At 44.1% G+C, this 16,902-nt stretch overlaps 1 protein-coding gene across 5 annotated transcripts in view; it reads right to left on the bottom strand.

Moving 5' to 3' along the window:
- Positions 1 to 744: 744 nt before the first annotated feature.
- DCAF5 (DDB1 and CUL4 associated factor 5) overlaps positions 745 to 16,902 on the bottom strand; it is a 110,659-nt gene continuing 94,501 nt past the window's right edge. For all 5 annotated transcript variants that reach the window (XM_030930203.1, XM_030930204.1, XM_030930206.1 and 2 more), the window contains exons 8-9: positions 13,292 to 13,419; positions 745 to 5,465 (exon numbers count right to left, since the gene is read on the bottom strand). In XM_030930203.1, the coding sequence (XP_030786063.1) occupies positions 3,711 to 5,465; positions 13,292 to 13,419 (1,883 nt within the window). In that variant the 3' untranslated portion in view covers positions 745 to 3,710. The remainder of the gene's footprint in view (positions 5,466 to 13,291; positions 13,420 to 16,902) is intronic.

Raw genomic sequence — 16,902 nt, 5'->3', positions numbered from 1 at the left:
TAAAGTTTGCAGTGCATGCCTGGGGCAAGGCAGGAAATGCAATTTGGTATTCGGAAACATCAGAAAATATTTCTTTTCTTTTTTTTTTTTTTGAGACGGAGTCTCGCTCTGTCACCCAGGCTGGAGTGCAGTGGCCAGACCTCAGCTCACTGCAAGCTCTGCCTCCCGGGTTCACGCCATTCTCCTGCCTCAGCCTCCCGAGTAGCTGGGACTACAGGCGCCGCCACCTCGCCCGGCTAGTTTTTTTTTTTTTTTTTGTATTTTTAGTAGAGACGGGGTTTCACCGTGTTAGCCAGGATGGTCTCGATCTCCTGACCTCGTGATCCGCCCGTCTCGGCCTCCCAAAGTGCTGGGATTACAGGCTTGAGCCACCGCGCCCGGTCCAGAAAATATTTCTTTGGGAGCCGTTTGTAATGTCACTTCACTGCATTGTTCCCTCTGTTCCAACTAATAAAATTATCAGTTCCAGGGTCTCCCTATCTTACATCCCTTTAAACACGGTAAAGGAGACCAAATAAATACCTCCTCCTACCCTGCATTTTGTTGTCCAGATGTGACCTTTGTCCCAACACTTAAAAGTGACAATGACCATTGTCATGGATGTGGAACACTGCAGTTTTTCTTCTAGTTTTCAGCATAGCTTTCAATCAAGTTTCCAACTAGATAAGAATTAAAACAGAAAAGAAATAAAGGAGAGGTGTCTAAGCAACCAAGTCTTCCCTGGAAGAGAAGAGGAAGACGTGAGAAGTGAATAATAGGTTTATTTGCATATACACAAGAGGAGTTAACTGTTGCTGGGTGAGAAGGAGGTAAGGCTTCAGCAGAGGAAGGCACCTTGACAGACAAACAAGAGACTCTCAGCTTATTAAATCAACCATAGTCACAAACTTCACTTGCCCCAAGCCAACAACTTATTTAACTCATTTACCTGCTGTCCTAGAGAATCACTAACACAACCAGCTGGAAAACAGAGAGAAATGATTTTTACATATCTGGACCTGCCACTTACAACTTTATGTACAGGATGCAGGAAAAAAACTTAAGAGGCACTTCCAAATAGTTCTTGATCTAATCAGTGCCATCTGTTCTGCTATTAAAAATATCTATTATGGAAGAAATTGGGTATTAAATGCGCTGTCAAAGTTGGGGCCTCAATTCTAAACGAGTTTAGGCAAAGGTACTCTAAAAGTGGTTCCTGCCAGGTATCCAGACCCACAACCACAGACACAAAAATCTCTGGAGATGAGGGTGGAGCAGCTATAAAGCAAGCATTTCTCACCCTGCTCATGTGTGTGTCTTATGGGGCCTATCACCTGGTGAGCTGAGCCTAGGATGCTGGGAAGCCTCTGCCAAGGATGGAAGGCATACTTACTAAAAATGATCTTTCTTGGCTTCTCAAGTTAACCAGAATAAACTCTGACTTCTCTTTTGAGTACCCAAATGAGATTAAGGCTTTTAACATGAAAAGACCATATTCTGCATTTGGGAATTGTAACTACCAAGCAGCTAGTTCCTAAGGGAACTTTAACTACTTCTCTTCAGGAAGATTCGTGGATTGTCCTTTGAGAAGTCAGAAGAGGCTATGTGCTGATGAAAATAAAATAGAATAGAATAAAATGAAGGACTGGGTGTGCTGACTAAGAAGGGGAAGAGAAACACACACTGAGTGATCATATTTTTTTTTTTTTTTTGTATATAAAGGATTAAAAAATTCAAATTTAATACATTTTGGAAAAGCAAATGTAAAATGACTTGGGCTTATAAAACCAGCATTTACAATTATCTGTGAATAGTCAAAGACAAATCATAGAACCAATTTGATTACAAATCCAAAGTAATTCTAATATTGGTTACAGAATCACTTTCCCACTCCCCCAGTAAAAGTCCAGGTGTTAAGTTGTACACACCCCCATGCTACGCACACTCCTTCATCTCCTTCTCAGTGTTTTCATACCCCAGCCACATCACACACACCAGGCACATCTTCTCTTTCACAGAGCTTATCAGGATGGTATCTCCTTTTGGCTTAAATCAACCACCTTGTGTTTATAAATAACCCCCCCCACCCCCCAGTGCCTGAATTCATCCACGTCTTCTGCCTTCATAGGCAGCCTCCCCTTGGCCCCAGTTCCAGCAGGACAGGCCTTCCTCTAAAAGGAAGGCTGGGGCAGTGAGGCCACACTAGTCAGTGTTCGGCCCTCCCTGCACCAATCCCAGCTGGGCTCCTAGTTGTCTAGCACCTTTGCACTCAAGAAAGTTATACTGTTTCTCTCTCTCTCTCTTCCTCATTTCTTGCCAGTATTCTGCCTTTTCATAACATTTATGCCAACAAGATATGTGGTCATTCCTAGACCTTCCTGTTTTGCACAACCCTTCACAGATAACCAAGTGACTGCAACGCTGAAAATCTGTTGCTCTTTTCTCTTCTAAACCTGTATCTACCTCAATAAAACTGAGTCTTTTATGGGAACCAGAAGACTTAAGACTCATGGGAACCAGCAGTCATAAGCCGGAGACTCCTCTCCCTTACCCTCTGACTCTTAATAGACCTACTCAATAAGAATCTGTTACCTTGAGACGCCTACTGCTCTGCAAAGTCTAGTGAGAACACCACAGCCTCTATCAACTGCAAGTCTGAGGGAAGATGACAGTCCCATCAAGTCTGACCAATGGTTCTGGGTTGAGTTAAATGAATATAGTACCACATTCTGCTCCTCACTAAGCGTCTTCATTAACACACCTATAACAACTACTTTAGTAGTCTGAGCACAAAGCTCTGGAAAGCTGTCTTTGCCCTTCTTTCACTATGCCTCGATCCATCACAGGAGCCAAGGAAGCACCTGCTGGCCTTGTGAGTGCCTCTTAGGATCTAGCACCTAACTGGTTAAAGTCTGTTATCCATGACTAGCTCTATTTTATGGCCTTCATACAGTACATGTTGCAGCACTGCTCAATTTGCAAACAGTGAAATTTATCAGGAATCTATATTCTCTTGAATCTGAAGTGCTAAACCTCTCATTAGCATTAAAATTTCTCCTTTTTTATAGTATGTCCACATTAAATGCTCAATAAAGAAGTGTTACTTAGAGAAAACATGGAAGATTTCTTTAAGAAAGGAACCATGCTTTCCTCTCCAGTGCAGCCAATGGGCTGAAGGCCTGTTTCCATTCTCCATTCTTCCAGCATAAATCTACAACTCACTGGCAGCACAACCTGATTTAACAGGCACCCATCATCCAGACCAGAACACCTATGGCATGTAAACAAGGTGAGATGGCAAAAAGTACAAATTCATAGGTCCTTTCTGATGGAGAACTGAAAGAAAGGTCTTATGAGACAATGAGCGCACACGTGCCAGTGTGCGTACACAAGAACAAGTCGAACGTCTCAACAAAGATTTACTTCCACAGAGCCTTGCGCGGCACACTACGCTCACGCCTCACTAGAAAGGAGTCACTTGGGTTGTTTTTTTTTTTCCCTTTCTTAACACAGCACAAGCCAATGGCCAGCTAGACATTCAGACCCGTTGTTGAATGTTGGATAGAAGGGAGCAGCATCAGACACAAAATTTCAGGCCCTGGTTTCATGTGCCTTTAATACTTTGTTTCCTTTCCTCTGTATTCACTAAACAGATTTTTTTTTTTTTTTTTTTTTTTTTTTTTTTTTTGGTAAGGCTACTTTTGTAGCTTTTTGTTTTCCCTTTGTATTTATCATGTTTTTAATTTCTTCTCTGAGGAGGAATTCTCTGAATCTGTATCTTCCAATTCAATTCGGTGCCTTTTGAGGCCACTGTGGCCATGAACAGCCCTGCTGCTATCTATGGCTGGGGTGTCAGTGGGGTCCTCTCTTGTTCCAGCATTGGGGGTCTCACAGGCCATTTCAGACCCACAACAATCTTTGTGTAGGAGTGTCCCTGTCAGGGACAAGTTATCACGGTCAGTGTCTGTGTGTCCTGGGGAAGAGTAGGCTACCGCCTCCAGCTCCCCCAAGTTCTGCCCGTTATTGTGAGGGTGAATGGGACGAGGGTGTAAGCGTCCATTGTTGTGGTTGGCACAGATGGTTTCGAGGCTCCTCTCCTCACTGTCATCAGACTGGGTCCTGGGACAGTTGCCAGACCCGCTGTTGAGAGTGGAGCCAGATGCCTTGGGGACAGAAGAAGAAGGCGGCTCCTCAGCCCGACTACTCAGGGCCTTTCCATTGAGCTTCTTGGTTTCAAAAGGGTGCTCTACAGAGCCGCTATTGCCAGTGTCCTGAGAGGTACCTTCTGGCACCTCTGCCCAAGCATGGCTGCTGTGCTCATGGCCTGGGCCATTGCTGGGATTTCTAGGAGTCTCTTCTTTAAAAGCGTCCTTGCTGCAGCCTTCAGGGGGCAGGTCCTGTTTCCTCTGGGCCATTGCTATGTTTAGACAGGCTTCCTTACTGGAAGAAGGGGCTGGGTTGTCTTTGTGGCTGGTTCCTGCTCTCCCTTCATCTGCCTCCCCGGTCACCAAGGAGGTCTCTCCATCTTTGTTATTTGAGTAGGAGATATAAGAGTAGCGGAGCCACTTGTAAGCTTTATAAATTTTCCGCTCAACTGATTCTATGTCAGAAGTCGGTGAGGCCCGGCTTGGCTGAATCTCTAGTGTGGAAGTGCTCCGCTCAGGAGATGAGGTGGGGGAGGAGGAGAGGTCATCCACTTTGATCTGGGGGTAATCATAGTTGTCTTCTCCAATGTAAGTGTTGGTGGGCTTTATTGGGGCACTGGGCCTGTCTTCTCGGGTTGTCTTCTGTCGGCGCCGCATGGCATTCCGCTGCCAGGTAGAGGCTCGGCGTTCATTCAGCTCCTCCTCATCCTCGGAGCTGCTAGAGCTGCTGGAACTGCTGGATTCATCTTCGGGGCTGGGTGACCGTGGCCGGGGAAAGAGATCTGTGTCTAGTTCTACCTCACAGACATTCTCCTCAGAATCGGACTCATTGGAAAGGGCCAGGAGGCGTTTGTCTTGGTAGCGCCGCAGAGCAGACAGACGCTGCTGGCGAGAGGCTGCGTCCTCACACGTGGGTGTTGGTGGAGTTGAGGCTACTGCGTTTGTGGTGGTGACCCGCAGGGGCCCCAGGTGGAAGGCGTTGTCAGCAGACTCATCTACTGTGGGAGGCGGGGAGTGAGGCAGTGAGGCCGAAGACTCTGAGTCAGTGTAGCCTGAGCGCTCGCTGACCCCTGCGTGCAGTTGCAGGATAGTACTCTCACTGAGGTCACTGTCTGAGTCAGAGCTCCAGCCCTCGATCTCTCGGCGTACCAGGGAGTCAAAGAAGGCCATCATCCGCGGGTCTTCCTGGACCGACTGGTTGGCGTAGTCATGTGACAGGCCACTCCCACTGTTCAGCACAAGGCTGATGTACTCTTCATGGGTATAGAGGCAGCGGGAATCGTCCTCAATCCGACCGTCGAGGTCTCCAGTACATCCTGGCTGCTTGTATGGGCTCCAGATCTGCACAGAAAATGAAAACCAAAGCAACAAGGAGTAACTGGAAAGTATTCTTTCACTGGTGGTAATAAAGAACACCAAGGCAGAACTTCCCCAGACCCTCCCTGTAATTTAGCTAGGACTTGCTAACCAACTTAAAAATATGTTCTTTACTAGACTGGATCATGTGGGCTGTGTATGAAAACTGAGGCTTTTAGAATCAGATGTGGGGAAATGCATGGTTTAGAACACAGTATTAGTCTAGTGTCAAAAGACCTACCTAAGTCCTGTCTCTAGGCCCAGGGTAATCACATACTTTCTCCACCAGAATCTTCCTCCCTTTTAGTTTCATCTATTAGTAGTTGGACATTATAATAATAATCCTGGAGGATAGAGAATGACTTGAAGACTGGCCAAGGTGTTAAAGGCTTTCAGAAGACTGAAGCTGTGCACAGAGCTACCACTTTTCTGAAATGTAAACAGACCCAGCACTCAGCCCTCTATGGTAGTTAATATCTGAGCCTATGGCTCCACTTCTGCCCAACTGCAACATTCCTATTTTTAACTAATGGGAATTGCTCACTGGAGCTTGATAAGAATAGCCAACTGCCTACACTGCAGTTCCCTCTTGGATATACAGGCACCAGTTACCCAGGAAACTGGGTTCTCTTAACCAGGGAGCTGCTGGCTTGCTCCCCAACAAGTCTGTTAGCTATAGGAGTAGGTAGGACACATGCCCCAAGGACAGGTAACTGCAGCCCCACTCATAATACCCCTCTACTCCATGGTCAGGGACATGGACTCATAGATAAAAGGCAGCAGAGCTAGGACTCAAACTCAGGTCTGCCTGACTTAAAGGCTCAACTTTACTGTTATGCAAAATTCAAGTGCAAGGTAATTAAGCTGTCACTGCAAATGAGAACGATTAGCTCCACCTGACTGCCAGACTGGTTCACAGCAGCACAAAGCAGCCCAGTTACATCAGCCTGTAGTCATGGCAACTCAGATGAAATCCTAGGCAATCTTCTTGCCTGACAGGCTGGTGTCTATCTTTAGATGACATCCAACCCAAAAAACAGTGGCCCCTCATTCCCCATCCTTCATCTAGACCAAGACTTCGTTTCCCCAACTGCTATCTAAGGACAAATGCACCTCCCTGTGGGAATTCTCCTGAGTCCCATTTCTGCCATGCTTTACTTGGCAATTCCTGAGAGATGGTGTCTCTGCAGAGGACCCCCCAGTTCCAAAGAGGCTGAAGAAACCTTCTAGATTAGCATCTCTCCACCAGTTCCCAACTCAGATTCATTCCTCCTTCAACTTTTTTCCCTACCCATAACTCTAGATGTTGCTCAGATGTTCTCTCCTCTTCAGCTTCATAATCTCACCCTAGAGAATTTTAAGGGATTGGTTTTCACTTTGGAGTACACAAGAATCACCAGAAGAGCAATTATAATGTTGATTCCTGAGTCCTACTCTTAGAGGTTCTGATTCAGTAAGTCATGAACAGGTATCAGGACCATGCATTTTTAACCACTCAAGGGATGAATAAGTAGGGAGACCAACTTTTGAGAAACACTAGACTACAGTTAACATAAAATAAGTAGAATAAAACAAAGGGTTTATCTGAAGGTTTACACACGGTCTCCAGCATGTGGCTTAAGCTATTATTACTATCTCTGCAAACAGATGTCTAAGGGAATAAAAGAGATTGGTGGCTTAGAAAGGAAGCTGAGAGGTCCAAAAGGGAAAGCTCTTAGGATTTTTTTTTTTTTTTTTGCATCTTATTCGTAATTCTGAGCCAAATCTCTCACCTCTCCAGTTTAAAAGTGGTAAAATGTCATTAACCATGTTCTCTAATATAAAGATAAATCTATTTGTACCTCACAGAAACTCAGAATTTAACAAAAGTACAAAATAACAACAGTGAGATGCTGGCTTAACTCCTCACCAAGCCCATTTTTATTTTTATTTATTTATTTATTTATTTATTTATTTATTTATTTTTGAGACAGAGTCTCGCTCTGTCGCCCAGGCTGGAGTGCAGTGGCGCGATCTCGGCTCACTGCAAACTCTGTCTCCCGGGTTTATGCCATTCTCCTGCCTCAGCCTCCCGAATAGCTGGGACTATAGGCACCCGCCACCTTGCCCGGCTAGTTTTTTGTATTTTTTTAGTAGAGACGGGGTTTCACCGTGTTCGCCAGGATGGTCTCCATCTTCTGACCTCGTGATCCGCCCGTCTTGGCCTTCCAAAGTGCTGGGATTACAGGCTTGAGCCACCGCGCCCGGCCTACCAAGCCCATTTTTAAGTTCCAATGTATTACTACCCCAGCTCCACATTTTCCCTTCAGGAATGAAAGTCGTAACACCGAAAGTTAGTTTGTGTTTGGGCTCTGGAATGTATTAAGCTGAGGTAGACTGTTCATTCCTGAAGCCTGGAGTAATGGAGTGAAATGCAGGATTAAGAGGCAGGAGTCTTGAGTGTGGATTCCCACTCACTCCTAGTTAGTGGGTGACACTCAGCTCCTTCCTCTAAACAGTAGATTAGATGGGTCTCATGCAATCCTAAGATTCAGAGCAAAACAAAACCTTCACTCCAGACTGCCAGTCTTCAATCCTCAAGGGACTTACAGCACTTCAGGAGTAAGGGGAGCAGGTAGGAACCCCAGCCCTGTCATTTCCTGTGGCCCTGAGCAAATGACCTCACACTTGAAAGCCTGTTTCTCATATGTGTAAATGAGAATGATACCAAAGCCTATACCCAACACCAATAAATGTGATGTCTTCTCTTTCATTTGGCAATTGAATGCCTCAACCAGAATGTTAAAACCCACCCTCAGAGAGACTTCTGAACATTATAAGTACTGACCGTCCCTATTTTCTTGGTCCTAATATTAATATATCAATTCCAACCATTTGTGAAATTGGTAATTTCTTTACACTGGAAAGTTAACAACTCAGAAGGGAATCAATGAAAAAACCAACTTCCCGTTACATGTTAAATGTGGCAGTCAGACGCAGTGGCTCAAGCTTGTAATCCCAGCACTTTGGGAGGCTGAGGTGGGTGGATCACTTGAGGTCAGGAGTTCAAGACCAGCCTGGCCAACATGGTAAAACCCTGTTTCTACCAAAAACACAAAAATTAGCTAAGACTACAGGTATACACTATTAATACTACTACTGGGGTAGTAATACATTGGAACTTAAAAATGGGCTTGGTAGGCCGGGCGCGGTGGCTCAAGCCTGTAATCCCAGCACTTTGGAAGGCCAAGACGGGCGGATCACGAGGTCAGAAGATGGAGACCATCCTGGCGAACACGGTGAAACCCCGTCTCTACTAAAAAAATACAAAAAACTAGCCGGGCAAGGTGGCGGGTGCCTGTAGTTCCAGCTACACAGGAGGCTGAGGCAGGAGAATTGCTTGAACCCGGGAGGAGGAGGTTGCAGTGAGCCGAGATCGCGCCACTGTACTCCAGCCTGGGCGACAAGAGCAAAACCCTGTCTAAAAAAAAAAAAAAATATATATATATATATATATATATTTATATATTTATATATATATATATTTATATATATATATATATTTATATATATATTTATATATATATATATTTATATATATATATATATATATATATATTTATATATATATATATATATATATATATATATATATATATGGCTAGACATGTCTCATCATGGGGCAAAGTTCATGAGAAAGAGCCAGACGTTGGCCAGGCGCAGTGGCTCACGCCTGTAATCCCAGCACTTTGGGAGGCCGAGGCACACGGATCACAAGGTCAGGAGATCGAGACCATCCTGGCTAACTTGGTGAAACCCCGCCTCTACTAAAAATACAAAAAATTAGCCGGGCGTGGTGGTGGGCACCTGTAGTCCCAGCTACTCCAGAGGCTGAGGCAGGAGAATGACGTGAACCCGGCGGAGCTTGCAGTGAGCCGAGATCGCACCACTGCACTCCAGCCTGGGCGACAGAGAGAGACTCCGTCTCAAAAAAAAAAAAAAAAAGAGCCAGGCGTGGTGGCTCACACCTGTAATCCCAGCACTTTGGGAAGCCAAAGCAGGAGGATCGCTTGAGCCCAGGAATTTGAGACCAACCTGCACAACATGGCAAAACCCCGTCTCTACACAAGAATACAAAAATTAGCCAGGAGTGGTGGTGTGCATCTGAAGTCCCAGCTACTCAGGAGCCTGAGGTAGGAGGATCACCTAAGCCTGGGGAGGTTGAGGCTACAGTGAACCATGACTGTGCCACTGTACTCCAGCCTGCTGGGTGACACAGTAAGATCCTGTCTCAATTTAAAAAAAAAAAAAAAGAAAAGAAAAGAAGGAAAAGAAAGAAAGACGTGAAGAGGCAAGACGAGAGATGAAACAAGTATTTTCCTCTCCATGCACAGTGAAGTTTAGCTTAAGGGGCTCCTGAGAAAAAGGATGCAGTTCAATTCTTATTCAAACATCATAAACACGGAAAACAATTAAGTGACAAGTGTTTGAGTTACACAAGTGATCACGACACACTTTTATTTTTGGGAAAGGGTCTCGCTATGTCACCCACGCTGGAGTGCAGTGCATGAACACGGCTCACTGCAGCTTCAATCCTGGGCCCAAGTGATCCTCCCACCTCAGCCTCCCGAGTAACTGGGACCATAGTAGGCACCACCACACCTGGCTAAGTTTTAAATTTTTTGTAGAGATGGGGTTTCCCTGTGTCGTTCCTGACAATGGGACTCTTCTCCTAGCCAGGAAGGTGGCAGTAAAGGACAAGGACAGAGAGAAGGGTGAGTAGAGAGAGAAAAGCAGGTCTCAGGCTGTACCAGAAAGTGTTGGCTAATGCTCTGTGAGCCACTGATCCTCTCAGAAATAGCAGGCAGGAAAGTGACATTTATTAAAATAGGAGTTAGGCACAGGTAATTCATAAGGCATTCCTGGGTGGCAAGTCACTGTCAGCACCCTCATTTTCCAGATGGGAGACAGAACCAAGGGTCGAGACTCAGTGGCCTTTCAGGATAATGTAAGTGCAGGGTGAGGCAGTAATTCCAATTGAGATGAGGCCAGCATGGCTGTTGGTCTCATCCTTCTCCTTACCACCTCCCTTCCTGCAATGCTTAGTGCTATGTCATTCCCAGCCAGACTGTGAATGGGGATGACACCTATGAGACAGCAAAGCTGAGGACTCCAGAGCTTTCTGCTTTCCTTCTCACTATGATCATCTGTACATACTTAATGTTTCAAAGGGCTAAATGTGCCTCCTGGTGGAACAGGGTTCAGATCCCATGCAAACCAGGGAGCGGTGAGCTCCATAGTTCAGTCTGGATAACCTCACAGAGAAAACACTTTTTTCTTTTTCCTCTGAGAACCTGGCTAGTTTGCAACATACGACATTTAGGGTAAGGACTTCAGTTGACTAAACAATAAATAGGGAGACTTATCATAGAAGCATCCCAGAGTGCACACTCAAACAGGAATTCCTCTGGTAAAGGAGATGGCCAAGCAGAAAGTTCTCTGAGAAAGAGAATCACATCAACAGGCCTGGAGAGGACACATTACAACCCATCAGTCATCAGCCAAAGGAAAGGGGAAAGCAATGCAAGGAACTGGACCATTTCAATGACTGCCCTGTTGAAAAGATCGAATCCAGCAGGGGAATTGGGCTGCTTGCTGCCTTCCCACCAGCATGGCAAATGTGGTGGTATACTGGGAAGAACAAAGGGCAGGGGGCTCTATCCTAGCTTTGCCACCAATTAGCTGTGTGACCTTGGACAGTTAATTTATAATTTAAGTCTCATCATCTGTAAAAAGAAAAAGTCAGTAAAAATGATTTCCTCATTCTAGCCCCACAGGGAAATGTGTGCTGCCATGAAAGTCAGCTCTGATCCATAGGACCAGCAAAGCCTAAATCAAGGAAGTTGGACTAAGGGCGAATAAAAATACTGACCTACATGCCAATATTATATATACATATATATATATATATATATATTTTTTTTTTTTTTGGAGATAGAGTCTCGCTTTGTCACTCAGGCTGGAGTGCAGTGTCACACTCTTGGCTCACTACAACCTCCGCCTCCTGGGTTCAAGCAATCCTCCTGCCTCAGCCTCCTGAGTACCTGAGACTACAGGCACACACCACCACACCCGACTAATTTTTGTATTTTTAGTAGAGACAGGGTTTCACTGTTTGGGCCAGGCTGGTCTCGAACTCCTGGCCTCAGATGATCCACCTGCCTCGGCCTCCTAAAGTGTTGGGATTACAGGCATGAGCCACCACACCTGGCCTCAATATTTTATTTCTGACAGCTGCCCCCTGCCATCAAGTACAACTTGATTTAGCTCTGGATAGTTATTATTTTTTAAGAACAAAAGAAAATGAAAATTATGAAATAAAATAATCACAAGTCAATTTTTATGTTTTTCTCTGAAAACTCTCAGGTTTTCAAAGTCATTTTAATTAAAAAATTGAGGAATTTTTTTTTTTTTTTGAAATAGGGTGTCACTCTGTTGCCTAGGCTGGAGTGCAGTGGTGGGAATATGGTTCACTGTAGCACGACCTCCTAGGTTCAAGCAATCCCTTAGCCTCAGCCTCCCGAGTAGCTAAGACTACAGGTATACACTAATTTTTAAATTTTTTTTAGAGACTGGGTCCCACTATATTGCCCAGGCTCGTCTCAAACTCCCGGGCTCAAGTGATCCTCCTGCCTCAGCCTCCCAAAGTACTGGGATTACAGGTGTGATGCACTACACCCAGCCAAAATCAAAGTATTTTAGCTTTTGGCAGGAACATCACCTATCCTTACTTAAAAGTCATTATCTCAGGGACGTCCAGAATTAATCATTTACCCTGAATTCTCATTTTCTCAGATGTGGAAAAAATGGTACTAGCAACTTGAATACAAGTGATGGGCAGTGGGTCATCCTTCTGTGGACACAGGCCAGGCTAGGACCCACTTTTGCAGCTATAAAAACATTTCTTAGCAGAGGTGAGTTCATTCAGCCAATGTGCAAATGATGCAAGTATTCAGTATTCAGAGCTACCCAAGTAGCCTCAATTACAACCACATGCAGTAGTTTTTTTGATATCTTCTGAGACAATTTAATTATGATTCTGGCAATCATTAGTTTTATCCATGCCGTATTAGGACGGCAATTAATGCAAAGTACATACAAAGTAACTGAGGGGATAGTGGCTCTCCTAACCTCCAGATGAGGTCTGGAAAACAGAATTCATTATACTCAAGGCCAAACGCCTTTGAAAATGTTGCAGCACACAAGGTAGTGTCTAGAAGACAATGTCTGTTTCAAAGCCTAGTGATTAGTTTAAAAAAAAAAATGGTTCCAAGCCAGGTACAGTGGTGTATGCCTGTAGTTCCAGCTACTTTGGGGGGCTCAGGCAGAAGGACTGGTTGAGCCCAGAAGTTTAGGTACAGCCTGGGCAACATAGCAACACCCTGTCTCTAAAAAAACTTTTTAAAATGAAAAACTAAATGGTTCTGAAAAGAGCATTTTAAATCACCTTTCTTTCTTTCTCTCTTCTTTTTTTATTTTTTATTTTTTAAGATGGTGTCTTGCTATGTTTCCCAGGCTGGTCTCAAACTCTTAGGTCGAAGTGATCCTCCTGCCTCAGCCTCCCAAGTAGCTGGGACTACAGGTACTGTCAGTATGCCTGGCATCACTTTTTTAATATCAGCTTTCTAATATTTTATAATATGTCAAAATCTGAGAATTCTGATAGACCTTTAGTATGTTTAGATATGAGGTCCTACATATATTGTTCTAGTTTCTTCTAATTATAAATTGCGAGAATTTCTCTAAAAGGACAGAAGGGGAAGGTGCCTCACCTTGATAATCTTTTCTACACCAGAAGAACAGATCATGTAGGTGTGGGGATTAAATCGGACTTGGTTAACAATAGATCGATGCCCTTTCAGCACCATGAAGGCTCCGTTGACCACCCTACCAATGCCACCTGGGAAAACAGAAGGAAACAAAAATCAGATGATGAAATGAACGAACGTAAATAGGTTCCAGTAACGGCAGATAAACAGCTCTGAATGGGAGCTAAGATTTTTTGATTATACCACCAGCAGAATGCTTAATCTTACAGATAAGTTGCTATGGAAAGAGAGAAGAAGAAACACCTCTCAGCATATGTGCTCTTATGAAGAGCCTTTATTTAGCCTTTAAGCATTGCCCACACCCACCCACTGTAATTCCATTGTCAATGAAACCAAAGCCACTTAAAAATTTCTCAAATTTTTGATCCCCAAGATAGAATCCAAGTGCTACCTTAGAAAAGGCCAATCATGAGCAAAATGAGACTGAACTGCTTGGGAATAGTTAGGCAGCTGAACCAGGGACATGCAGAATCAGAAGCATATAATGACTTAAACGTACAAAAAACATGGCTAATCCATTTGCCCTCAGTTTCTATGATGAAGACAGCAAACAAAACAAAACAAAAAACCCCATAAAAACCAAAACCACTGGGGGAAATAATAGAGAGAATACTTCCTCACCCCTCCCCCCAATAGCAGGGAGAACTAAGGATACAGAAAGAAAGAAGATTTGGATTACTTTCATAATAAGCAGGGTCCAAGTACTGAAAATAAGAATTAGAGAGTGGGACTTAAAGATACCATGTATAGATTAAAGTCAAGAGGACATCGATAGAAGCTGCATTTTAAGGACCATCCTGTAGGCTTCCTTCTTCAGTGAATGAGAAAAGTGCCAGAGGCCTGGAACTTATAACACAGATAAACATGTTATCATTTATGAACTTGGGATAAATTCAAAGGTTCCACTGCACTGGTAATGATATCATACCCTTCCAGAACACATGCACATAAATTCTGATCAAGTTCCTTCTGAGCAATGAGACAACTCAGTACACACAGAAAAACATGTGCCCTTGGCTAACTGGCAAAATGTGATGCATCCAGACACAAACAAATGAGTGTTCATTTATCTACTCAAGAAATCACCTCTTAGTCCCTACCAGGAGCATGGCTCCACCAGGCCGCAAAGTATCATTAGACAATCTGTGCTCCAAGTGCCTCCCTCCACTCCCAACTCCACCTTGTACAAATACTCATTCCAAATATTTCTCAATGTCTGTGTTTAGAGAGAAAAAGACTACAACAATGTCCCTTCCCCCAAAATAGTATGGCTCTAGGGCTACCTTCTGCTTTTGGTCCCCTAACACAACTCTCCTTTGTCTCATGGAAGAGATACCTCCTTATTGCCATGTACATATCTTTTTTATGACAGCAAAAGGTTCCAGACTGCACCCATCTGCTCACTCAGCCAGCTTTAGGTGCTCAGTCTATTTGGTGGGTGACAAAACTTTTCTCCATATTTGACATTAATAATATTTGAATTGTCCAGAATGGAAAACATATTTATCATATTCATATCTCAGCCCAACATCAAGTTTGCTAATAAACCATAAAAAAAGAAAGGGACTAGGACACAGGATTAGTGTATTTTTCATGGAGAAAGAGGATGAGGAAAAGTTAGGCACTGACGTACACTGCCATTGTGGGAACCTCTAGGCGGTCTGAGTGCACCGGGTTCCTAAGGTGGGATGAAAGGGAAGCTGGGCCTAGTCAAAATGAAAATAAACTAGAGAGAATTAGGGAAGAGGGATAAATAGGAATCTAAAGAACCCCAAGATAGTTGTCTTGACAGAGAGATCCTACCATCCCCCAAAAGTTCCTTTGGGTCTATTTCTTCTAGATAAGGTTAATTATGACAAGTAGCATTTCTGCTCATGGGTCTCCTCTGAATTTTACTTTTTTAACATCCTACTTCTACCTCTTGTCCCAGTAGGGTGGTTAGCAAAGAAACTTTGATTTAAATCTAGCAACAGTCTCTTGTTTAATCCTACTGCCTCATAAAAAGGGGGGATGGGCCGGGCACGGTGGCTCACGTCTGTAATCCCAGCACTTTGGGAGGCTGAGACGGGCGGGTCACGAGGTCAGGAGATCGAGACCATCCTGGCTAACACGGTGAAACCCCATCTCTACTAAAAAATACAAAAAAACTAGCTGGGCGAGGTGGCGGGTGCCTGTAGTCCCAGCTACTCGGGAGGCTGAGGCAGGAGAATGGCGTAAACCCGGGAGGCAGAGCTTGCAGTGAGCTGAGATCCAGCCACTGTACTCCAGCCTGGGCGACAGAGCGAGACTCCATCTCAAAAAAAAAAAAAAAAAAAAAAGGCGGGGCGGGGGGGGATGTAGGGGAATTTAAGTGACTTATCCCAAGTCACAAAGCTAGAAAATGGCAGAGCCAAGATTTCAACCAAAGTCTGGCTACAGTGCCTAATATGCTTTCCACGATATCAGCTGCCTTTGGAAGATGGAAAAGTTTGAACAGGAATGGAGTCAGAAGCTTACATTCAGAAGATTTAGATTTCTAAATCTTTCTGGCAGTTATTAGATAGGTGGTTTTCTTCTGAAGTCCTAAATTAAAAGAAGGGGCACTGTATTCAATGGTATCCCAAGCACAAGCTCTATAGCATTACCATAAGCCATTTCATCACATCACTGACACTAGTATACAATGAGAGTAGAACTGGATCTGTCTTACTCTTGCGTACCTAGAACCTGGGGTGCAATGTCCAAAGTCCACCAGGTGCATAAATACTTGCTGAATGAATAGTGTTTGAAAAGAGAGCAATTTTAGAATAAGTATGTCAAAAGAGGACAGATGGAAGGTCTCACAAAGAATCAGCTATCATAGAACTAAAGTGCATCAACCAAACCAATCTTTCTGACTTGGAACACAATTAAAGTAACTTTCAGATCTAAAGAATAGTCGAAGGGTATCAATGTCTGAAAATTCAGATCATGGAAAAACTGTTTCTATTGCACTTTCAGGCAATATGATCTCTCTTTTTTTTTTTTTTTTTTTGAGATGGAGTCTTGATCTGTTGCCCGGGCTGGAGCGCAGTGGCTCGATCAGGGCTCACTGCAACTTCCACCTCCCAGGTTCAAGCAATTCTCTGCCTCAGCCTCCTGAGTAGCTGGGATTACAGGCGCCCACCACCACGCCTGGCTAATTTTTGTATTTTCAGTAGAGACGGGGTTTCACCATCTTGGCCAGGCTGGCCTTGAACTCCTGACCTCGTGATCCACCCGCCTCGGCCTCCCAAAGTGCTGGGATTACAGGCGTGAGCCACCGCGCCCAGCCCTGATTTCTCTTCTTGGTAGCAATTTTAACACGAGGTCTTTTTTTTCCTTCTTTCCACCCACACTGGTACCTAGGAAATCTGAAAAAGAAGAGGAAATCAATAAACTCAGAGACTGATGGTGAAAACAGGTACAGGCAGAATTATAGTGGCCATTTGTTTAAGGTAACCAAGACTGTGTACAATCATAGCAATAAATGACTTCAGAGAGGTTTTTCATAGTTTCTTTCCTGGTTCCCAGGTTTGAGATGATTGAATACAACT

Source organism: Rhinopithecus roxellana, chromosome 5 (genome assembly GCF_007565055.1).
Source record: "Rhinopithecus roxellana isolate Shanxi Qingling chromosome 5, ASM756505v1, whole genome shotgun sequence".
Taxonomy (NCBI): domain Eukaryota; kingdom Metazoa; phylum Chordata; class Mammalia; order Primates; family Cercopithecidae; genus Rhinopithecus; species Rhinopithecus roxellana.
Note: the sequence above shows the minus strand (reverse complement) of the source record. Positions and strands in the feature narration are given on the sequence as shown.